We start from the raw sequence: 24911 nt of genomic DNA, 5'->3' as shown, positions 1-24911 counted from the left end.
GTGTCCTTTTTACTAGTTTTGGTCTCATCTACAAACTAGTCTGAAATATGCATTTAGGTTTGGAGATGGATAGCAAACGGGGGAGTGCATCAAACATATATTTCTGCTACCTGATTTTACTTAGAGTTATCCCTGACCTTGCCACTGAAGATAGGCTGCCCAAATGCCTTAGGTTGTATTGTGTAACCACAAAGAACATCATGCTCACCCTTTGTTTTTTTATTTATTTTTATTTTTTTTTTCAACGTTTATTTATTTTTTGGGGGGGACAGAGAGAGACAGAGCATGAACGGGGGAGGGGCAGAGAGAGAGGGAGACACAGAATCGGAAACAAGCTCCAGGCTCTGAGCCATCAGCCCAGAGCCTGACGCGGGGCTCGAACTCCCGGACCGCGAGATCGTGACCTGGCTGAAGTCAGACGCTTAACCGACTGCGCCACCCAGGCACCCCCATGCTCACCCTTTGGAGGAGATTTTTACTGGACGAGGAGGCACTAGAGGAGACTTCTGGGAAACTAATGATGTCTTGTTTCTTTTTTTTTTTTAATGTTTATTTTTAAGAGAGACAGCCTGTGAGTGGGGGAGGGGTCGAGAGAGAGGGAGACACAGAATCTGAAGCAGGCTCCACGGCCCGGAGCCTGATGGGGGGCTCGAACTCACGAACCAGGAGATCATGACCTGAGCTGTAGTCAGATGTTTAACTGACTGAGCCACCCAGGCGCCCCTAATGTTTATTCATTTTTGAGAGGGAGAGAGAGAGAGAGAGAATGAGAATGAGAATGAGAATGAGAATGAGAATGAGAATGAGTGGAGGAGGGACAGAGAGAGGGAGACACAGAATCCGAATCCGAAGCCAGCTCCAGGCTCCACACTGTCAGCACAGACCCCAACACGGGGCTCAAATCCACAAACTGTGAGATCACGACCTGAGCCAAAGTTGGACACAACTGACTGAGCCACCCAGGTGCCCCAATAACGTCTTGTTTCTTGATCTAGAAGCTGGTTACACATTTGTGTTCATTTGAGAAAATTCATGAAGCTGTTCTCTTTTGATGCGTGCACTTTTCTGAACTTAACTTTAGTATTAGTAGACTATTAGGTTTGGGGAAAGGGGTTGCATTTGGAGCATTTTGAGATTGTGATATCAGTGGGATATCCATGTGGACATGTCTAAGTAACAGCTGGTTTTATGAATAGATTTCATCTCTCAGGGACTGTCGATAGAAAAGAAGGCTGAAGACCCTAATTTGAGAAACAACAAAGTTTACAGGATGGATAGAAAAGGGTTGTCAAGGACTGAATCATGCTGAAAACTACCAATACTAAGAATAGATGGAGGAAGAGGAGCCAAGGAAGTTTAGCAAGAACCAGGAGAGTATTGTGTCCCATGGCCAAGGGTACAGAAAAGGAAAAACTGATTTGTTATGTGTTGGTAGTAAAGCATTAAAAATTCCCTTTGGGTTTGGCATTACAAAGGTCCTTTGTGGCCTCAGACATTAGGAGTTCAAGCTTTGGAATGAGGCCTACTTAATGTTTATCTCTATTCTTAGTATAGGTGAGACTTGGAACAAGTTCTTTAACTTCGCTAAGCCTCCATTTCCTTTTATAAAATGCTGGTATTTGCCCCTTGGAATCATACAAACATCAAATGAGAGAATGCGTGCAAAAGTCAGCAGAGGCTGCCTCTGCTAGATAAGTGGAAGCTTTGAAAATGAAACGTAGTTCCAAGAGTTCAGATAATGGCCAGTTGAGGACTGAAAATGAAACTGACCGTGTAGACAACTTTTTTAGGAAGTGTGGATGAGAGGGAGGAAGAACAGGATCATGTGGTATCTAATCGTAGACATGACCTCAAGGGAGAGTTGTATTTTAGGAGGTAAACCAACATAAGGAAACGGCACCAGACAGGGGAACACATGACCAGTGAAAGTAGTGAGAAGGAATGAAGTACAAACATGGCTAGTTCCTTCTTACTGTTTCAGAATATCTTTTTGGACTTTCTCTGATTTCCTGCTTCCAACATAAGCTGTGTTTGTACCTCTTGTCTGCTTTTTTCACGTCGTCAGAAGAGTGCAGGTGACATACCAAGTCAGAGTCATCCTTCTCCTGTTGAAGGTGGTAATCATGCAGTACAATACAAGAGTAATCTGGGAATAACTCTTCCTAGAATTTTCTGGCCTCACATCTGGGCAGCCAGTCATTGACCCCGTGGCTCTCGCCATCTCTCGCTTGAGTTGTCATTTGCCTGATTGCTCCTTTCCCTGCCTTGCATTTTACTTCTTTGAGTTTCATTGCTCTCTTGTTGGAAATTCCTTTTGCCACCAATTTTATTGAGATATAATAGACATATAGCATTATATTTGTTTAAGGTGTACAACATAATGATTTGGCATATGTACACATTACAAAACTGTTACCACAATTAAGTGTAGCTAATACCCATCCCCTCACTAGTGACAGTTTTTTTCCTCATGATGAGAACTTTTAAGATTCACTCTCTTAGCAGTTTTCAAATAGACAACTCAGTATTGTATTTAACTAGCATCACCATGCTATATTATTAAATCCCTAGAACTTATTGGTGTAAAATTCTCATATCTCCCAATTGCTTTATTATTTGGTTGTTTTCATTTATGCAGAGTATCTCAGAGCCATTTGTTGTCAGTGGTGAACAAGACAGATTTAGATTGTTTCAATTCCCACCCTGTGGAGCTTAAAATCTAGCCTTAAACCAAAATATTAACTCCTTACATGTCATACAAGGATCTTCTGTTCACTCTGTCTAGATGACCATCTCTCCATTTCCTCCTCCTGCACTACTTTGTATATTTCTTTTTTTTTTAAGCGTTTATTTTATTTTTGAGAGAGAGCGCGAGCGGGGAAGGGGTAGAGAGAGAGGGGGACAGAGGATCCAAAGTGGGCTCCGTGCTGACAGCAGACACCAGGGCTTGAACTCAAGGATGTGAGATCATGACCTGAGCCAAAATCAAGAGTCCATGCTTACCCAGCTAAGCCACCCAGGTGCCCCAGTACTTTGTGTATTTCTGACACACCCTTATCGCTGCACATTTCTCTCATTCTTCTGTAATATCACCCCCTACCTGGAATGTACCTTCCCCTTTCTTTCACTAGCAATTAAACCCCCTTTTATCATTAGTTTCCTATCTCAAACTTTACCTTTTCTCTATACCTCCTTTATTCTTCAGTAGACATAAGCACCTCTTCTTTGGTGTTCACATTACATCTGGCACTAACTTCCACTTTTGCCTTTTAACTGTGTTCATATTCTAACAGTGACACTTTAATGTTGGGGACTGTGTCCACTTTATCTTCAAATCCTAGAACCTGGGAGCACCTGGCATATAATAATTAGAGGTTAGTTCAGAAATTACTGTATCAGGACTTTGCCAAGAGCTCATATGCATTATCCCACTTAATACTCAACAACAGTAGAGGTAGCTATTAGAATATCTCTATTTTCCAGGCAAGGAAACTAAGGCTAAAAGAGATCAGGTAATTTGCCAGGTGTCTTACAGATAGGTAAGTGGTGGAATCAGTTTTGAAATTTTTGATGCTATGATTTCAAAGTGTGTGCTTTTAACCTCCAAGTTGCCCCACATTAGTAAATAATTGTTGAAGAAAATTCTGTTTCTGATATATCACACTTCAAAATATTTTGGGAAGTTTTCTCTGTTTGAAATATGGATATCTAAAATAGAATTTCCCTGATAAGCAATTAGCATGATTTGTGGTTAGTATGGTGCTTTAAAATCATGCCCCCTTATCTGTTGAACCCAAAATAAGGAAATGTGGGAGCTCTATAATTTCTGTACCTCTGATCAAGGAAAAAAGTTCAAAAACACATTTTCATTTTAAACATTGTATTTAATGGGTGTGTATAAATATTAATATACACATGTACACATATATATGAGAGAGACAGGCAAACTGTGGAAATATAAAAGAAGAGTTTTTAACTTTTTAGGAACATACAGTACAGCTAAGATAGGCCTTAACATAAATGAAATAATGAAAGAACAATTCATTGTTAAAGTGTTTTAATAAGTAGGGGAGAAGTGAGGAGTTTGAATTTAGTAAGAGGTAGAAGGGGGAAAAAAAAACCCTCATTCCAGATCTACAAGATAATAAATGGATTATTTTAATTATTAACTACAGTTCTATCACCTGACATTTTTCCCATGAAAAATGATTTTGAGCCTGAGAAACAAGTGCTAAAACTTGGCTGCCTTTCTATGCCTAGAAGTACGTTAACTGTAATATTGGTTTGTGTTTGTTCCATTAGAATACAGTTCTTGTCTTGAAAATGTCATTATGGATTTCATGATAGTTATCTTTGGTTGAACATTCATGTGATACAAAATGGAAAAAAGTTTATCATGCCAATCTTAATATGACCAAAAATAGAAAAAGGCAAAAGAGTTCTTACTGTTGGTTCCTTTCCTCTTGAAACAGCAAACTCATTATTACGTTGGGTAAGAAACAAAAAAGAAAGAATGAGTCTTCAGATGAAATATCTGATACAGAGCAGATGCCACGGCACACACTCAAAGAGGAAGACCCTCAAGTGAGTATTACATTTTTTCTGAGAAATGAAGCACTGGTAGAATTATTTAGATAGCATAAAACTGCTTTATGGTTATTTATACTTTAGTAGTAAAACTACATTGTATTACATGGTAGAACTTTAAGACAGCAAAATGTGCTTCTAGCAGTATTGCTATAGAATGTTAGATCTGGGAGGGAACCTACATATCCTCTCTAAACCCTTCATTTTTCAGATAATGAAACCAAAGCCCAGAGAGGTTAAGTAACAGTCCGAAGTCCCTGATGGCTTTTAGTATGGAGAAATATCTAGTGATATTACCCTGTACTTATGGAGTGCTTTTGAGTGAACTTAATGATGGAGATATTGATTTTTAGAATCACATAGAATGATAGAGCAAGTGGATTGAATCGTTCCTAGAGATAATTCCGTTGGTCTGCTTCTGTCAAAGAAAAGATAACCAGTTTTATTAAAAATCCCCTAATGTGGACAAGAATACTGTGCATTTTGCCTTTTTTTTTTTTTTTTTTGAATAGGTGGATATTCAAAATAACCTTGTGAAGTTAAAAAGTCTATATGTAGTGAAGGTCATAATAATTCAGGCCACCCTCTGCTCTCTAATAATTAAAGTACAACTCTAGGCCGTATGGGTGGTGGCAGTTGTTGAATTATGGGGCCAGAAAGCCCCTGAATGGCCTTTCTTCTTCCTTATGCAGCTTCTTATCCAATGGGAGAGTAGTGGCTCAAGGCTCCTGGGCTGCTGCAAGAGTTGAGGTAAGGGCAGTGACTGAAGCTCCTAATATTATATGGCCTGGCTTTTTCTTCACATGTTATCCTTAACCTAGGCAAACTTACAGTTAACTTATTCAACATGAGAAAATTCAGTTGAATTTTTGCTAGGATACTGCTGGCCATTTTTCCACTATTGTTATTACCAAACAACGAAATGGTAGAATAGGTTAACATGCGCATTTCTTCCGTGCTTTTCTCTGTAGGTTGCTGCATTGCGTTAACGCAAAAATATAAATGGGGAAGGAAAGAAATATTTTCTGATAAATGATAATAAATCTATATTATTGATATATTTAAGTGTTCCATTATATGAATGATGGAAAGAGCCATGTAGCTTTCACTTACAATGGACTGTCAAGATTTGAAGGTGTGAAAACTAACTTAAGTTTTAGGTTTAGAGTCAGGTGGAATAAAAATCTAAATGTGATATTTAACTCTTTTACCCTTAATCTTCATATAGAGTACTTCAGTAGTCTGACTATGTTTGCAGACTTAATATTTTTAAAAGCGCATACAGTACATTACGTTAGGATTATTATAGGACACAAGTGACGTGTTATCGGAATGATGTGTTAGTTGTTTAAAAGCCTGTTTCTGACCTCTTATGTAAAGTGTTGTAGTTTGATCTTTTGAAGCCTCTAAGAAGAAAAACCTAGAAAAATATTCAAAAAAAGAATCTGTCACCATTTTAAATTGTGCTTTCAAAACACTATAGAGAAATAAAGCCAGACAAAAGCACGTTAGCCAAAAATGTGCACACCAAATTAGTTTTTGTATTTTTAAAGTAGTAGAGATATTACATGACAGAGAAAGATAATTTGTTGAGAGTGGTACCTCATTTGGCTTGGCCTGATGTGTAGCTGTGTTCTCTAGTCGAATATAATTTATTCCACTGTAATGATTCCAGCTATAATCTTATAGTATCTATAATAATCTTATAATATTCCAGCAATAATCACATAACTCACACTTTTTAATTCATCTTTTAGATTGATAAAGTCTTCATAGGATGAGTATGCAGCTTACGATACGTGGCTCTCATGTTATCTTGTGAAGAATTATCTAAATGTGCACTTTTGTTAGTGCAAAGGATTCTTTCAGGCCACTCATTTACAATTTACGAAAGACCTAAATGAGGCATTTCAAAGTACTAATAGATACCTAAGTGACCAGAAAGGAAACTTTAATGCTGAAAACATCAAATGGAATCTTGTAAAAGTATATCGAATTACTCTTAAACTTCACTACCTAGAAGATTTGTGCCCAATGAGGCATAACGTTGGTAATACATGTTATTGTTAGAATAATAAATGTCACTGTTGGTTTATTAATTTAAGCTATTCTTGAGTATTCAGAGCTATATGATGCCTGTAGTAGAACTCTAAATATTCCTTCAGCCTAGTGTTAGATTAGAGATCCATAGAATTTTTCCCTCAAGTAATAGTAATTTTTTTTTTCAAAATAAGATGTGGGAAAATTTGGGTTTCTAGAAGTTCCTTTTATTACAACTTTTATATGCCACCTTCCTGTCTCCCATATTAACAACAGTGTTACCTTGAGTTTTGAAAATGTGTATGTCTTCATGGCCAAGAGATGGTGACCCATCCTACATGAGTCATGAGGTTATCTAATGTATTTGGCTAACCTAACTCACCATATTAGTACCTTTCTTTCTCTCAGTATTCCACAACTCGAAAAACAGGCAGAGGCATGTAAAAGGCCACTGCAATTTTTTGAATGCAGTTTGTCCTCAGCCTGCTGCACTGATTGAGGCATTTTTGTAATGGCTATGGAAATATGAAAGGCCTACCAAATTGAGGATATTCATGGAAACCAAAAGGAGAATGCATAGGTCATTTTGCTGGTTACAATGTGGAGGGATGTCATGGAAGTTACTAAATATATAAAATGGCATAGAAAAAGGAAGGAAGAAGGGGTAGATTTACCAAATATTGAGCAATAGAAAAATTGGCTGAGATGCTTCCACCCATGAGATTTTAGGGATGTGGGAAAAAAAAGCAAACCTAGGTTCTTTGAAATTTTCAAGCCAATTTGAGATTTTGATTTTATAGTGGGGAAGATCAAATATTAGATATGTAGGGAGGTAAGTAAAGCCATGTGTATTATACCTGATTTTAAATCACTTAGATTACTTTAAAATGTAATACTTTTCAAAAGGCTTACTTCTGCTTTTGATAATGTTTTTTATTTTTTAAGGGAAGCTAATAAACTCAGTAAAAAACAGGTTCCTCTTTCATACACATTAAATTATTTGGTAGATTTACTTGATTATTTTGTGTATCTCTTTTAAAATATTTTACATTATTTCATTCTGTTTTAAACAGAAGTTTGTGGATTTTGTGGTAACAATTATTTAATATCTTGTTCTAGTTTTATGTCCCCGATTAATTATTTAACCAGTATACATCTGATGCACTTTTTAGGTTTGAAGCAAAAACTGCAAAAGTATTAACAGTTTAAAGTATGTGTTGCCCAAAGTGTGAAATAGCTAAATAAAACATGTCTTTACTCTTCTCAACAATAGTTTCTAAAGACAGGTAATAAAGGTATTACTAATAAAATATGTTTTGCCCAAGGTGTGAAGTGATTAAATAAATCTTTTTTAATTGTAATAATTTCTAAAGAAAAGTAATAATGGTATGACTATTCTTTGTTATTTGAAACGTTAGGAAGTAGAACAAGATTCTGAGCCTGTGGCAAAGGGAAAATTATAATCTTCCTTTAATTAAAAGGAAAAATGAGAAAAGATGGATGTTGAAGACAATTTCAAAAATTTAATGTACAACATTGCCACACTAGGAGTAATTATTTTTAAAGTCTTTCCTTTAAAATCTGTCATATAAATATGATCCTTATGGTTCATTACAGAAAAGAAGATCAAATCGTCAAATTAAAAGAAAAAAATATGCGGAAGATGCAGAAGGGAAACAATCTGAAGAAGAGCTCAGAGGTTCTGTGAAAATAAAAAAGAATTCAGCTCCTTTACCTGGTGAACAGCCTTTACAGTTATTTGTGGTAAGACAGATCTGGGATTATAAGTACAAATGATTTGAAGTCATCATACATTCTTTTTTTTTTTTTTTTTTTTAATTTTTTTTTTTTTTCAACGTTTATTTATTTTTGGGACAGAGAGAGACAGAGCATGAACGGGGGAGGGGCAGAGAGAGAGGGAGACACAGAATCGGAAACAGGCTCCAGGCTCTGAGCCATCAGCCCAGAGCCCGACGCGGGGCTCGAACTCACGGACCGTGAGATCGTGACCTGGCTGAAGCCGGGCGCTTAACCGACTGCGCCACCCAGGCGCCCCGTAGTCATCATACATTCTTTAAAATACTCTCATTATCTTTCCTCCTAAAATCTGCTCCAACTTTTCCTCCTGGATTCCATATTGTAGTTAAAGGAACCATTAATTATTCAGATCAGAAACCTAGAGATTCATCCTTTCTGTTTTCTTCCTTTGCTTCTTCATACAGTTTATCACCTTGTTTTTCACCCCTTACATATGTATTTCTGAAACTCCTCCAAATGTTACCCTTTTTGCAGAATATTTCTGAATTATAGTCCTGATCATAGTACTTTTCTACTGAAACCTCCTCTAATAGCTCCCCAAGTCTTACAGAATAGAATGAAGTGTTTTTAGCCCACTGCACAGAGCCCTTTGTGTGGATTTTTTTTTTTTTGGTGGGGGGGAATGGGAGGGAGGCCTTACCTCATGCCACTTCTTCACAAGCACTGACTCCTCTGGCCTTATGAATATGGGTGCACGCTCTGTATCTCTGAGTGTGCATCTTCCTCTCTGTGCGTTCTTGTCACCTTCCTTGTCTGGATTGTGGCCCAGCCACTCACCTGCCAACTGAGTGATCTGACACCTTGGGCAAGCACTTATGTTCTCTGTGCTTGAGCTTCCTAATCGGTACAGTGGAGACAATAATGGTACCTACCTTGTTGTGTACTTGTGAGGGTTAAATGAGTTAATATATACATGAAGTGCTGATGATCACGCTGAGCCCATTAAGCACAGTACGTGTCCGGTGATGAAGATGCAGGTGCTGACCAGGACGGTAACAACAGTGATGTTTTTCCATTTTTGTATTCCTAACATTTAACACCACGCCCGGCACACATGCTCAATAAACATACGCTGAATTTTAGTGTGTTCGTAAACCTACAAAGTAGCAACTAAAGGAGTTTTTAAAATGTGACGTCGTATTTTCTTTCTTCCCTCCCATAGGAGAATCCAAGTGAAGAAGATGCTGCAATCGTGGATAAAATCCTGTCTTCTAGAATTACAAAAAAGGAAGTAAGTAATCTCATGTTACGTTGCACACTTTACGTGGCCTGAGTGTTACACTCCTAAGTGTTGATTTTATTTCCTTAGGTATCACCTGGAGTGATGATTGATACAGAAGAATTTTTTGTAAAATACAAGAATTAGTAAGTATCTGAGATAGAAAAATAATAGAAAATACTGATTTAAATATAAATTAACATTTAAATATATTAAGTTAAATTATTCTTTTTATTTTATCTGCATTTTAAAGTGTTTAATTAATGCATGAACTTAAAAGGCTGAAAACCCTTTATGTTAAAATTTAAGGGAACTTGGGGACACCTGGGTGGCTCAGTCGGTTAGGCGTCCAACTTCAGCTCAGGTCATGATCTCACGGTTCGTGAGTTCAAGACCCATGTCAGGCTCTGGCCTGACAGCTCGGAGCCTGGAGCCTGCTTCGGATTCTGTGCCTCCCTCTGTCTCTGCCCCTCCCCTCTCACTGTGTCTCTCTCTCAAAAACAAATAAACATTAAAAAAAAAAAAAAAGTTTAAGGGGATTTTCTTCCAGAAAACACTAATTATTAACATCAAAATGAAAGAATAAAATATTCTTTTACAAATTATAGACGTTACTTGTTATGTTGTTGAACTTTTCAGATTTTATTCCACTTTTTCCTATACTTATGTGACAGAAAGTGTTTTAAATAAAATTACATTGGCTTTGAAATAAGTTAGCTTTCTGATCATAACAAAACTAATACAGTGAAGAAGTAACTGATAAATCACATCTCGTTGCCCTGATGACTTGGTTTACCATTCTGTCTTGTGTGGCAAATTGCACGTGTTTATACCACAGTCTCCTTAGGATATAATGATCACAGTGGCTTTATTTTATTTTAGAAATTGTACGGAGTCTGTTGGCATTAAATGAAATGATGAGCTACCTATTCATAAAGTTGAATATTTTGTATTGGATGCTATGATTAAAAATAAATCTAAAAACAAAACAAAACAAAACATGATTTTCTCTGTCATTCTAATATATTGCTTTTATAAACGTTTTAGCTCCTATCTTCACTGTGAGTGGGCCACAGAACAGCAGCTTTTGAAAGATAAAAGGATCCAGCAGAAAATCAAACGATTCAAACTGAGACAAGCACAAAGAGCACATTTTTTTGCAGACGTAAGAAAAGGAAATAAATGAAACTATTATGTGTTGAACTCTGAACACATTTAGTGTTATTTATCAACAATTTAAGTCTTATTCACTTTAATTCTTAGGCTTCCAAGTTTGATATTTGAATACAAATGCCATCTTCATATAGTAATTTTCTCTCCCCAAATTTAGCTTGGAAACTAGCTGCAGCAGGAGCACTGATAATTCAGAGTGGCAGATAACTCTTCTATTTTTATTTTATTTTTAGTTTTTTCTTGTATTTTTAAAGTCACATGTATTTCAGTACTTAAGAGTTGAATATGAGTGGGTTCATGTCTCAAAGAATTTTATCAGCAGAGTTATTCAAGTAATGGAAATGGTAATGTAGCAAATAAATGGAAATTTAAGATTTTTCAGTACATGAAATATGTTGCATATTTTCTATGCCAGGTGGTGTGTGTATGAACAAAAACATCATAGGAATAATTCACTTGAACAGTCTCACCTATTAGTTGATGGCCTTTTCTGCTCTAAATTTTTTTTCTTTCTTCTTTTAATGGGCTTATTTTAGAGCAGTTTTAGATTCATCTAAATTTTTTTTTAACTTTTTAATTTGAAGATTTTTTTAGAGTTTCTATTTTGAAAATCTTAAGTTGTAAAAATAGTACAATGAATTCACATGCATATATATCTGTATCTATATCTATCTTTATACTTGAAGTATAGTTGACATACAATGTTATATTACTTTCAGGTGTACAACATAGTGATTCCACTAGTCTGTATGTTACACTGTGCTCACAAGTGTAACTGCCATCTGTCACCATACAGCAATCACAGCACCATTGACTCTATTCCCTATGCTGTACATTTTATTTTCCCACATATATTTTAACACGATTCCCTAAATGTTAACATTTTACCATGTTTGCTTTTCATTCACATTCGTTCTCCCTCTGCCTCAGTCTCTGCCTCTCTCCCATGAACATTCCTTTTTTCTTAAACCATTTGAAAGCAAGTTGCAAATACCTCGGTATTTAAGTTTTCAAGAATTCTGTTACATAGTAATATAATTAACATTGATGTTGTATTAACCCATCTGCAAACCTTATTCATATTTCAGTAACTGCTCCACTATTTTTATAGCAAAAGATGTGTCTTCGTGTTTGCTAAACTGGTCCAGAATCCAATCCAGCATCATATGTTGAATTGTGTTGTCATATCTCTTTTAATTGGTCTTTCTGTGTTTTTCATTACTTGAACATTTTTAAGAGTATAGGTAATGGCGCCTGAGTGGCTCAGTCAGTTAAGCATCTGAATCTTGATTTCGGCTCAGGTTATGATCCCAGGATTGTGGGATCCAGCCCCGCATTGGACTCTGCACTGAGCGTGGAGCCTGCTTAGTTAGGATTCTTGTTTTTCTTCCCTCTGCCCCTCTCCCCGCCTTGCTCACTCGCTTGCTATCTCTCTCTCTCAAAAAAAAAAAAAAAAAAAGAAAAGAAAAAAAAGAGTATAGGTGGTAAATTTGGTGGCGTCTGATGCTTCCTCGGGATTCAAGTCATGTTAAAAGAACATTGCTATATTGTACACCTGAAACTAATGTAACTCTGTGTATTGACTCCACTGGAATTAAAGTAAAAGACCACCACAGAAATGATACTGTAGCCTTCTCAATAAACCATATCAGGAAGTGCACAATACCTATTTGCCCCATTACTGGTGGTGGTAACTTTAATCACTAGATTATGGTGGTATCCGGCAGATTTTTGCACCATGAAGTTACTCTTACTTCCTTTCTAATTATAAAATCCACTTTAAAAATTTGATGATTCTAATGACCTCCTCAGTTTATGGATGCTGGGCGGTCAAAATTTTTTCACCTCCTCTAATACAGAAATTTCTAATGAGCTAAAGATTTTAGAAATACTTAATCTTTTAACTTTTCACAAAGACTAATTTTTCTCACTTGACTCAGGTACAACATAAATTGGAACTATGCAGATTGTCTTAAAGCACCTCGTTACCATTCTGATGTTGGGCAGTGTGTTTGTTATCAAGAGATCCCGAGATGATACCATTGTTCAGGAAGGATTTGAGACAGTGAAGAGAACTAAAGACAGAACCATGGAGCACTACAGTATTTAAAGGTTAAGCAGAGGACAGGCAGCAGAGATAGTCGAGAAGGGCTATTGAAAGTAAGGCGTTGAGGAATGAGTAGGAAACAGCCAGGCAGACAAGAGAAGGAACAACAATCCATTCAGAAGGGAGAAGAACGAGTATAAAAACATGGGGGTGTGCCATAACATGGAGTTTGAAAAGGCTGCGTTTTTGTACTTTGGGAGCATGAAATCTGGGATACAGCTGTGCCAAGCAGTAGGAGGTGAGGCTGGAGTAAAAGGTACGATCCTGTTTATTCCACACAAACCAATATGGGCCTGATCCCCAAACAAGGGAGGGTCACTGAAGGATTTGAAGCAGGGGAGCCATGGGTAAGATTTATATTTGAGAAAGATCACCCTAGGGTCAATGTGAAAATGGATCAAAGGGAGGCAAGAAGGTAGTCGAGGACTAGTTAGGAGGTTGTCAGAGTCCACGTAAGAAGTGATGAAGCAGGGAGAATGACGAAGGAGGAACCAATCTGAGCTGTCATTAAAGGCAGAATCTATAAGAACTGATGACTTACTAGATGTGGGAGATTAAAAAAGAGAAAGAATCTGAGCTGACTTCTCCATGTCTGACTTGTGTAACTGGGAATAAGGGGGTGGGGGCAGTGCTGTGTTATCACTAGCCTAGTAGGAAACTGCAGGAAAGAAGCGCACGTAGGTTGAAGAGTAAATGAGTGCAATTTGAGGTCACTCAGAGAGTCCTCATTCATTTAAGTCATTGGGTCCTGAGCCCAGGAATCATCAGTAGATCAAGAATGTTTGATACAACTGATAGATGGGCCTACAGGTGGGGTGGTTGGCCTCCAACACATAGACCTGAGGAAAGTGGCCAAAGAAAGGTACAGAGACCCTTTATGGAAAATTTTAAGGAACGTGTCTTCTAGAGTAAGCTACTCGTCTAAGGTACCTTATTTTTTAGTGTTATTTGGTTGCTTTTATTATATGTAACATGCTGATTCTTAGTAGGTATCTTTTGGAAATTAAAAGGGAAGTATCCCATTCATTGAAAATTTAATTGAAATCAAACTTATGTTTGCTGTATAGAAAATAGGTAAATTGTATTTATAATGCTTTTATCTTTCTATTTCTTTGTCAAATATCGATCAAGTTACTTTTTAATTATAGATGGAAGAGGAACCATTTAACCCAGACTACGTTGAAGTAGACAGAGTGTTAGAAGTCTCTTTTTGTGAAGATAAAGACACTGGTGAGGTAAATATTTAGTTAAAAAAATTAAAAACCTAAACTTGCCAAATGTTAAAACCTACTGTTCTTAAAAAATTAATGACCTAAAAACACTGAAAAATGTTTCCTTAGTTTTTATGGATGTAGGGTGAGTATATTGAAACTGTTTCTAGCTACTCTTTTTCAAAATGGTAAAATGAAAAAATTTTTTTTACAGCCTGTTATTTACTACTTAGTAAAGTGGTGCTCATTACCGTATGAAGATAGTACTTGGGAACTAAAAGAAGATGTAGATCTTGCAAAAATAGAAGAGTTTGAACAGTTACAAGCTTCAAGGCCTGACACAAGACATTTGGTAAGAACTTCGTCTTAGACAACTTCATAAAATCTTAACACTTCTCTGTTCAACAGGTTTTATGTAGTCTTTGCATTTTTAATTTCATTTTTGGCACACAGTGAATACTGTATTTTAAAAACTGCTACATAATATCTTATGTATGTTAATTTATTCCTCTAAAAACTGGGTATTCCAGTTTTTGGCTGTCATAAACAATGCGAACATTGAACATGGAGCCCTTGTGCAAGTGTCTGTAAGACAAATCTGAAGTGTAATCACTTGGTCAGAGCATATGTGCATTTATAATTCTGATGAGTATTTCCTTCAGATTTCCCTCCAGAAAAGTTGCAAATGCTTCTACCTTGTCTCTGAATTTAACAGTGTCCCACTACTTTTTCTCTCAGGTCATTTATAAAAATATCAAGAATAGGGGCACCTGGGTGGCTCAATCAGTTAAGTGTCCAACTCTTGATTTCAGCTCAGATCACGATCTTACAGGGTTCATGAGTTGGAGCCCTGTAATGGACTTTGCACTGGCAGTGTGAAGCCTGCTTGGGATTCCTCTCTCTCCTTCCCCCACTTGCTCTCCCTCTCTCTCTAACATAAGTAAATAAACAATAAAAAATACATCAGGAATATCAGTTTCACTGGCCCCTGGGTGGCTCAGTCAATTAAGTGTCGGACTCTTGATTTCAGCTTGGTCATGATCTCACAGTTGATGAGATGGAGTCCGCATCAGACTCTGTGCAGATGGTGCAGAGCCTGCTTGCAGTTCTCTCTTTTTCTCTCTCTCTGCCCCTCCTCTGGCCACACGTGCGCGCGCACACACACACACACTCATTCTCTCTCAAAATAAATAAACTGAAAAAAAATGTATCCGTTTCAGCTCTAGGTGGAGTTATTAATTCTCTGTATGTATAAATTAAGGAAAAAATCCTTATTACACTCACCTTTTCCTTTTCTATAAACCAGTTAATTCTCTATAACTAAATAGTTCATCTCTTTCCATAATAGCTTTATTTTAAAAGAACCTTTTAGGGTCGCCTGGGTGGCTCAGTTGGTTGAGCATCTTACTTTGGCTCAGGTCATGATCTCACAGTTTGTGGATTCAAGCCCCGCATCGGGCTCTGTGCTGGCAACTCAGAGCCTGGAACCTGCTTCGGATTCTGTGTCTCCCTCTCTCTCTGCCCCTCTCCGTTCACATTTTGTCTCCATCTCCCTCAAAAATAAATAAACATTAAAAAAATTTTTTTTTTTACATTTAAAAAAATTTTTAAAGAAACTTTTATATGGAATGTTGGTAAAAAGCCTACATAAATTAAGTACATTGGTTTTTGTTTGTTTTTTTTGTTGTTGTTGTTGTTGGGTTTTTTTTTGTTTTTGTTTTTTTGGCTGGGGCAGTACTAATTAATCTCTTCCCTGGTCAAAAAAAATTAAAAAAACTTGAACAGGTTATTGACTTTTCTAATACAGAAACTAGAATTCCAGAAGGCTCTGGCAAGTTGTGTTATTGCTAATAATTCTATAATTTTTTACTTTGATTTATTTTCTTTTTCTTTTTAAATTTTCTTTTACTCCAAATTAGTTAGCATATAGTGCAACAATGATTTCAAGAGTAGATTCCTTAATGCCCCTTACCCATTTAGCCCATCCCCCCTCCCACAACCCCTCCAGTCACCCTCACTTTGGTCTCCATATTTAAGACTCTCTTCTGTTTTTTCCCCCTCCCTGTTTTTATACTATTTTTGCTTCCCTTCCCTAATGTTCATCTGTTCTGTGTCTTAAAGTCCTTATATGAGTGAAGTCATATGATATTTGTCTTTCTCTGACTAATTTCGCTTAGAATAATACCCTCCAGTTCCACCCACATAGTTACAAATGGCAAGATTTTGTTCTTTTTGATTGCCAAGTAATACTCCATAGTATGTATATACCACATCTTCTTTATCCATTCATCCATTGATGGACGTTTGGGCTCTTTCCATACTCTGGCTATTGTTGATAGTACTGCTATAACCATTGGGGTGCTTGTGTCCCTTCGAAACAGCATACCTATCTCCCTTGGATAAATACCTGGTACTGCAATTGCTGGGTCATAGGGTAGTTCTATTTTTAATTTTTTGAGGAACCTCCATACTACTTTCCAGAGTGGCTGTAGCAGTTTGCACTCCCACCAGTAGTGGGACTTGCACCAGTACTGCAAGAGAGATCCTCTTTCTCTGCATCCTCACCAACATCTGTTGTTGCCTGAGTTGTTAATGTTAGCCATTCTGACAGGTGTGAGGTGGTATCTCATTGTGGTTTTCATTTGTATTTCCCTGATGATGAGTGATGTTGAATAATTTTTTACTTTTAATTCCTAAAATTGTTTATTTCAACTCTAAAACATAAGATTATTCTGTGAATTCAGTTTTGGGGGCCAACCAAAAGAAATTCACAATGAGACCTATTATGATTTTATTAAATATTTTGTCCTGTCCTCTTTCAAATGTAATTTGGTCACAGAAATTTCTTACTTCGCCAAAGAGGGAATTTATACATGGAAAGGCAGGCGCAGATCACTTTTCAGTTAGCATGACAGTGAGGAAAGCTGCCATGAAAAATGTGGAGATATGACGTAAGAGTAGGAAATAGATTAACTGTTCATGGAATAGATCATATTTTTATAATAACTCTTTTCTGTTCTTCTTAATTTATCTCTCAGTAATATCCATCATCTGTTACCAAGAGAACAACAGCCTTACCCCCATTCCTTTGACTACAGAATGCCTTCCCTTGTACTGGGAAGCAAAAGTGTTAACTAGTTAAGGGAGGGGTGGGTCAAGGGATATAATGGAAAGGAAAGATTTTCTTTTTGGAATTGGGGACTGTGCCTCAGTGGTAACCTAGTTTTTTAGCCTCATCAATCAGTGATCCTCAGTCAGAAGTGCATATCAGAATCAGTTGGGAACTTTTCAGAAATTCAAGATGCCTGGTTTTCTATTTCCTGGCTTCAGAATCAGAATGTCTGAGAGCAGACCCCAGGCAAAAGTGTTTTTAAAAAAGATGATTTTGATACACATGACTGAGAAAAGCACTGCCTTAGTCCTTGATAAAGGGAGATTAGCCATTAGAAACAATCCCCTTAATTCATGTACCACATGCATTTGACAGTGGTGCAAGCCTAACATAGTTAAATACTGTAGGAGGGAAGTGGATTTTTGCTAGGCTATTATTAAATAAAACAACATATAAAACATGTAAAGTGTTTTTAGAGATTCTGGAAATTCAAGTTCACTGGATACCATTTAAGAAATGTTTTCTTTAGTAAACCCTGATTGTATTTAGTTCCAGCAGAGCTTTAATTGCCAGCTGTTTTCAGATTACTAATAGCCTATTTTGTTTTTCTTTCACAATTACCATATGCTGACCCTGACCATCCTGGTAATTTTTAGAGGTGTCATTTTGTTGATTAGTAACAATATACTCTCACTTGCAAGTGGAAGACCATAGGAAACCTTGCATTTGTTTCTCAGAAATGTATTTATCCTCCTGAGACCTAGATCCTACTAGTTTGGGGCTAGAATATTGTTCTGTCTCCACCCATCCATCAGTCTTAAGAAAGTTTATGTCTTGGCTATCCAGAATAAATTCATGACAGAGCTTTTTATTACTGGGGAAGAAAAAATATATTGAAAAGTGGGACTACAGTATATATGTAAATGATTTTTTTTTTTGCATACAGTGTTATGCTTCTAGATTTTTTTTTCAAAGAAATTCGTTGTACCATGAATATCAAAAGTGGTATAGAGAAGTATGGTAGATTTCAAATATGAGTGAAAATTCGATATACATCATCCTTTTTAGTCGGCTGCCTCTGCACTAGTCCTGGGGTGTAACCAGGTGAGTCCACGTGAGCACCTGAAGAAGAGTCTCTCAGTTAGCTATGTAGCCTTGTGGGTTTCATGGATGCAAGCCCTATTGGGTTTCAAAGCTAGATGTTTTGGGGGCTCATCTCTCAGGTTCAGATCTTAAAAGTTGGGGTACCAATATACAGCATTTAAACCATTTGCTTCTCAGGGAGAAGCTTAGACTTGTAAGTTCCTTCCTGATTATGGGTCACTACACAGGGCACTGGGTTTATGGCGAGATTGTGTCTCAGCCTGTCTCACCTGTTTTTTTCTCATTTGCCTGATGTGTAGGAGTTACTCAGCTAGTTTTGGGGTTGCTTTCAGAGGAAATTGTTGCATATGTAGTTGTAGATTTAGGGTGTCTGTGGGAAAAGGTAAGTTCAGGTTCTTCCTCTGTCATCATCTTGAACCAGACCCAGCTACATCATATTTCTAAAAGATAGTTTGAGTTTGAAGCAACATGCAGTAAATTGCATATTTGAAGTATACGGTTGGATAAGTTTTGATGTCTGAAACCATCACTATTATCAAGATAATGAACTATCCATCACTCCCATATTCTCATGCCCCTTTGTAATCCCTCCCCCCAAAATCTTCCTTCCTCTAACCCCATTCCCCACCTGTAGGCAATTACCGATCTTCCTTATGTCACTATGAATTGTTTTAAATGTTCTTATACTGTTCTTTTTGTATGACTCCTTTCATGTAGCATTTGAGATTCATGTTATTGCATGTATTGATAGTTCATTCATTCCTTTACATTACTGAGTAGGATTTGTTGTAATATCCCACAATTTGTTTATCCATTCATCTGTTGATGAATACTTGTGTTGGCTATTAGAACTAAGGTATTATGGACTTTAGTATACAAGTCTTTGTCTAGACATGAGCTTTCATGTCTTTTCAGTAAATACGCATGAGTAAAATGGCTGGGTCATATGTTCGGTGTTCTGTTTAATTTTTTAAGAAACTGCCAGACTTTTTCGTAACTGGTCACACCATAATACATTCTCCACAGCATTGTATAAGAGTTCTCGTTGCTTCACATCCTTGTCAACACTTGATATTGACAGTCTTTTTAATCTTAGCCATTCTAATATGTATATGATGGTACGACATTGTGATTTTATATGCATTTCCTAATGATTAATGATGTTTAGAATCTCATGTGTTTATTTGCCGTTAGTGTATTTTCTTTAACAAAGTGACATTTAAATATTTTGCCTATTTTTTATTGGCTTGTTTGCTTTCTTATTATTTAGCTCTAAGAACTATTTATGTGTTCTATATATAAGTCCTTTATCAGATATATGATTTGTAAATCTTAGCTCCTAGTCTGTGGCTTGTCTTTTCACTTCTTACCAATGTCTATAAAAGAACAAAAGTTCCTAATTTTGATTAAGTCCAGTTTATCTGTCTTTTCCTTATGGATCATACTTTTGGTATTATATCTAAGAAATCTTTGCTAGAAATTTTTATTTAGTTTTAGGTAACATTTAGGTCTATGATGAATTTTTTTATGCTTTATTTTTTTAATTTATATCCATGTTAGTTAGCATATACTGCAAAAATGATTTCAAGAATAAGATATCCATGTTAGTTAGCATATACTGCAAAAATGATTGCAAGAATGATTCCTTAATGCCCCTTACCCATTTAGCCCATCCCCCCTCCCAAAACCCCTCCAGCAACCCTCTGTTTGTTCTTCATATTTAAGAGTCTTTCATGTTTTGTCCTCCTCCCTGTTTTTATATTATTTTTGCTTCCCTTCCCTTATGTTCATCTGTTTTGTATCTTAAATTCCTCATATGAGTGAAGTCATATGACATTTGTCTTTCTCTGACTAATTTCACTTAGCATAATAACCTCTAGTTCCATCCACATAGTTGCAAATGACCAGATTTCATTCTTTTTGATTGCCGAGTAATACTCCATTGTATGTATGTGTGTGTGTGTGTGTGTGTGTGTGTGTATACACATACCACATCTTCTTCATCTGTTGATGGACATTTGGGCTCTTTCCATACTTTGGCTATTGTCGATAGTGCTGCTATAAATAACATTGGGGTGCATGTGCCCCTTTGAAACAGCACACCTGTATTCGCTAGATAAATACCTAGTGCAATTGCTGGGTCATAGGGTACTTCTATTTTTTGAGGAACCTCCATACTATTTTTCCAGAGTGGCTGCACCAGCTTGCATTCCCACCAGCAGTGCAAAAGAGATCCTCATTCTCCACATCTTCACCAACATCTGTTCTTGCCTTAGTTGTTTATGTTAGCCATTCTGACAGGTATGAGGTGGTATCTCATTGTGGTTTTGATTTGTATTTCCCTGATGATGAGTGATGTGAACATTTTTTCATGTGTTGGTTGGCCATCTGGATGACTTTGGAGAAGTGTCTATTCATGTCTTTTGCCCATTTCTTCACTGGATTATTTGTTTTTTGGGTGTTCAGTTTGGTAAGTTCTTTATAGATTTTGGATGCTAACCCTTTATCTGATATGTCGTTTGCAAATATCTTCTCCCATTCCATCAGTTGCCTTTTAGTTTTGCTGCTTGTTTCCTTCACTGTGCAGAAGCTTTTTATTTTGATGAGGTCCCAATAGTTCATTTTTGCTTTTGTTTCTCTTGCCTCTGGAGACGTGTTGAGTAAGAAGTTGCTACGGCTAATATCAAAGAGGTTTTTGCCTTTCTCCTTGAGGATTTTTATGGCTTCCTGTCTTACATTTAGGTCTTTCATCCATTTTGAGTTTATTTTTGTGTATGGTGTAAGAAAGTGACCAGGTTCATTTTTCTGCATGTCGCTGTCCAGTTTTCCCAGCACCACTTGCTGAAGAGACTGTCTTTATTCCATTGGATATTTTTTCCCGCTTTGCCAAAGATTAGTTGGCCATACTTTTGTGGGTCCATTTCTGGGTTCTTTGTTCTGTTCCATTGATCTGAGTGTCTGTTTTTGTGCCAGTACCATACTGTCTTGATGATTACAACTTTGTAATACAGATTGAAGTCCAGGATTGTGATGCCTCCAGCTTGGTTTTCTTTTTCAAGATTGCTTTGGCTATTCTGGATCCTTCCTTGTTTCACATAAGTTTTAGAATTGTTTGTTCTATCTCTGTGAAGAATGCTGGTGTTATTTTGGTAGGGATTGCTAGGTCAATGGTGAATTTTTAGTTAATTTTTGCATATAGTATATGTATGGATCAAAGTTCATTTTTTGCTTATGGGTATCCTATTGTTCTAGCATCATTCTGGGGGGAAAATAATTATTTTTAGTCCACTAAATTGCCTTTCCTACTTTGTCAGAAATCAATGGATTTCATACATGTGGGTGTATTTTTAAACCCTCTGTCCTGTTCCACTGACCTATTTGTTATCTTTACAACTGTTCCACCCAGTCTCGATTCTTTAACTTTTACAAGTCTTGAAATCATTATAAATCCTCCAACTTTATTATTTTTCAAATTGTTTGGGATCTTTCTAGTCTTTTGCATTTACATATGGTTTTAGAATCAGCATGTCAATTTCTACAAAAACATTGCTGGGATTTGGTTGGGTTATGTTGAATCTGTTTTTCAGTTGGAAGGTATTAACAATAATGTTGAGACTTAGTCTCTAAAAGTCCATTTCTTTACCTCTTTAATTTCTCTCAGCAATGTTTTATAGTTTTAAATATACCACTCTTACATGATTTTGTGAGATGTATTCCTAAATAGTGCATATTTTGGATGCTGTTATGATAATTTTTAATGTGTTTGTAATTGTTTCTACAATGTAGAATATAGTTTTCTGTATATTGATCTTGTGTCATGCAACCTTGCTAATAAAATCACTGTTTAGTTTATCTTTGTTGTAGATTCCACAGGATTTGTCCATAGACAAATCATGTCTTCTTCGAATTTAGTTTTACCTCTTCATTTCTAATCTTAAAGCCTTTTATTTCTTTTTCTTGATTGATTGCACATGTTAGAACCTGCAGTACAATGTTGAATAAAAGTGGGGACAGTGGACATGCTTACCTTTTTCCATTCTTAAGGAGATAACAATCATTAAGTATGATGTAAGCTTTGGCTCTTTTCGTAGATGTACCGTATCAGGTGAGGAAGTTCCCATCTATTCAAAATTTAATGAGAATTTTTATCAGGAACAGGTATTGGACTTTTTAAATCCCTTTTCTGCATCTTTTGAGATTATCTATTTTTGTCTGTTGATCAACATTGATTAATTTTCAAATTTAAACTACCTTCCATTCCTGGGAAAAATTCACTTGGTCATGATGTATTACCCTTTTCAATATTGGATCCCATTTGTTAAAATTGTGTTATGAAATTTGCATCTGTATTCATTAGAGATATTGATGTGTAGTGAGTTTGTGTAATAGCTTTGATTTTAGTATCAGGGCTTCATGGAATGAGTTGACATATGCTGCCTTCTTCAATTTTCTGGAAGAGTTTGTGCAGAACTAACTTGGTCTCTAGATGTTTGTAAAATTTTGTCATAACACTATGTAATGTTATGCTTCTATAATTACTTTAAAAGCAATGCTTTTACCATGTATGAGATGTATGGAAGATTAAAAAACTCTGAAATACATCATTCTTTTTTTTTTCTAAAGGATCGTCCTCCTGCTAATATTTGGAAAAAAATTGATCAATCCAGGGACTATAAAAATGGCAATCAACTCAGGGAATATCAACTGGAAGGACTCAACTGGCTCTTATTCAATTGGTACAATAGGTAGGTAGTACATCTTAATAGAAAAAAAATTGTGTTGTTTTATTATTTGTGTCAAAATATGTTAAGTAAAATAGGTACTGATGTTGCTGTATTGTTACTGTCATGGAGTTTTTATTATTAAAAGTGAGATTACCTCAGGAAAATATATAAATTACAATTTAGGATTTTGACTTCAGTTCCTTCCTTTAACGGTATGCCAATCAGATGAGTAATTAAGATGATTAATTGATTTAAATGATTAATAATAAAATTTGAAATACCTTTCTTACTATCATAAAACATCTGTTGTGTTACAAAGTATTTTTCAGTTTATCAGCTTAGACTGCTGTCTGCCAGGAATTGAATCTGGTTAGTAAAGTGTGAGCAATTATACCAGTAAGAATTAGGTAGGTCTATTATTTAAGTCTTCAAGAAGCAGTTTGTCAGCAGTTGATGAGGAGTAGAAATCAAAATATAAAGGGTGCCTGGCTGGCTCAGTCAGTAGAGCATGCAAGTCTCTCAGTCTCAGGGCCATAACTTCAAGCCCCACGCTGGGCATGGAGCCTACTTAAAAACAAAAACAAAAACAAAAACAAAAACAAAAAAACAGAAGCAGAAATCAAAATGTAAGAACCTAGTAATGAATTTACCCCTTTATTTTCCATGTTGTTCAAAATGCTGTGTGGAACATTATCTCACTTTTTTACTGAGAAGAAAATATAATTGCAAAAGAAGTGAAAAACAGACCCATGATTGAGAAAGTGTGGTGGTGTATACAAAAGAGCAAACAATAAGGCATTGTTATTAGTAATAACAGCAAAATTTGATGATGCTTTTATTCAGAATCATTCTTCTGTGTTTTTACTTCTCACTTGATTCTTCTGAGTTGTTACACTGAGTAATGGGGAGTCATGAGATGCAGTCATATGGAGTTAGGAGGGACTTGTTACCTCACACAGCACTCTTCTAGTTTATATTTTCTAAATATTGACTTTCATTTTTCTCAGGAGAACCTTCCAGGTAAAATAGTTAACAAAATATTGTTTTACTTGTATTCCCTCATCAGTACCCTTCCCATGGCCTCCATTGCTTGTTTTAAACTTACAGCACTTCTCTCACAGCCCTCTATCACAGCCCAGCCCTTCTCACTGCCCGTGAGACTGCTCCGTAGAGGAGCCCAGGGCCCACAGGTGAGCTTGTTCAGATTCCTCCCTGCCTTCAGAGCCAGGCCTACAAACGTAGCTCCATTCTTAGCTTTTCTTACCCCATTCTCATGTACCAGAAGTTAAGAGGTACCTCCCTAGGACCAAGACCCAAGCTGCTACCTATGTTCTTGAGATGCAGCTCATCCAGTTTTCTCAGAACCTCACTTCGATCAACTCTCACACCTCTGTCACTTCTTCAAGCCCTCTCAAGAGTAGTGCTGTCCCTTCACTCTGCGAACAAATCTGGGTTTAACCTGTTGTAAAAGTACAAGAAAGAAAAGAATAAACCTTCTCTTCTTGGCTCTGTTTCTCCTTCTGGCTGCCTCGAGCCCTCTTTGTAATTTCTAGGAAGAACAGGCCATATGGTCTCTTCCCATTTCCTCATCTCCAGCTCTCTCTAAACCTGTTGTTTGGATTTGATTCTCTATCTTTGTAACGCTCTGTTTCCCAATCCATGAGGTATTTTTCAGCCCTAATTTGCTGTGTCCCTGCTGCAAATTCTTGATTTGTGATTTGTGTAGTAATTGCTCCTTCTGTAAACTTTCCCCCATTTTCGCCCCCAGCAGCTTCCATAGTGTGACTCCGTCCAGACTCTGTGACTTTCAGGTCTG

The 24911-nt window shown here is 36.6% G+C and overlaps 1 protein-coding gene across 20 annotated transcripts in view; it reads left to right on the top strand.

Annotated features, from left to right (window-relative positions):
- The window catches only part of CHD9 (chromodomain helicase DNA binding protein 9), a 235826-nt gene that overhangs the window by 135520 nt on the left and 75395 nt on the right, over positions 1-24911 (top strand). For all 20 annotated transcript variants that reach the window (XM_047834132.1, XM_047834147.1, XM_047834146.1 and 17 more), the window contains 8 exons: positions 4473-4584; positions 8245-8391; positions 9608-9676; positions 9755-9810; positions 10712-10829; positions 14093-14179; positions 14370-14507; positions 22995-23116. In XM_047834132.1, the coding sequence (XP_047690088.1) occupies positions 4473-4584; positions 8245-8391; positions 9608-9676; positions 9755-9810; positions 10712-10829; positions 14093-14179; positions 14370-14507; positions 22995-23116 (849 nt within the window). The remainder of the gene's footprint in view (positions 1-4472; positions 4585-8244; positions 8392-9607; positions 9677-9754; positions 9811-10711; positions 10830-14092; positions 14180-14369; positions 14508-22994; positions 23117-24911) is intronic.

Source organism: Prionailurus viverrinus, chromosome E2 (genome assembly GCF_022837055.1).
Source record: "Prionailurus viverrinus isolate Anna chromosome E2, UM_Priviv_1.0, whole genome shotgun sequence".
NCBI classification, from domain to species: Eukaryota; Metazoa; Chordata; class Mammalia; order Carnivora; family Felidae; genus Prionailurus; species Prionailurus viverrinus.
This window is presented reverse-complemented; position numbering and strand designations above follow the sequence as displayed.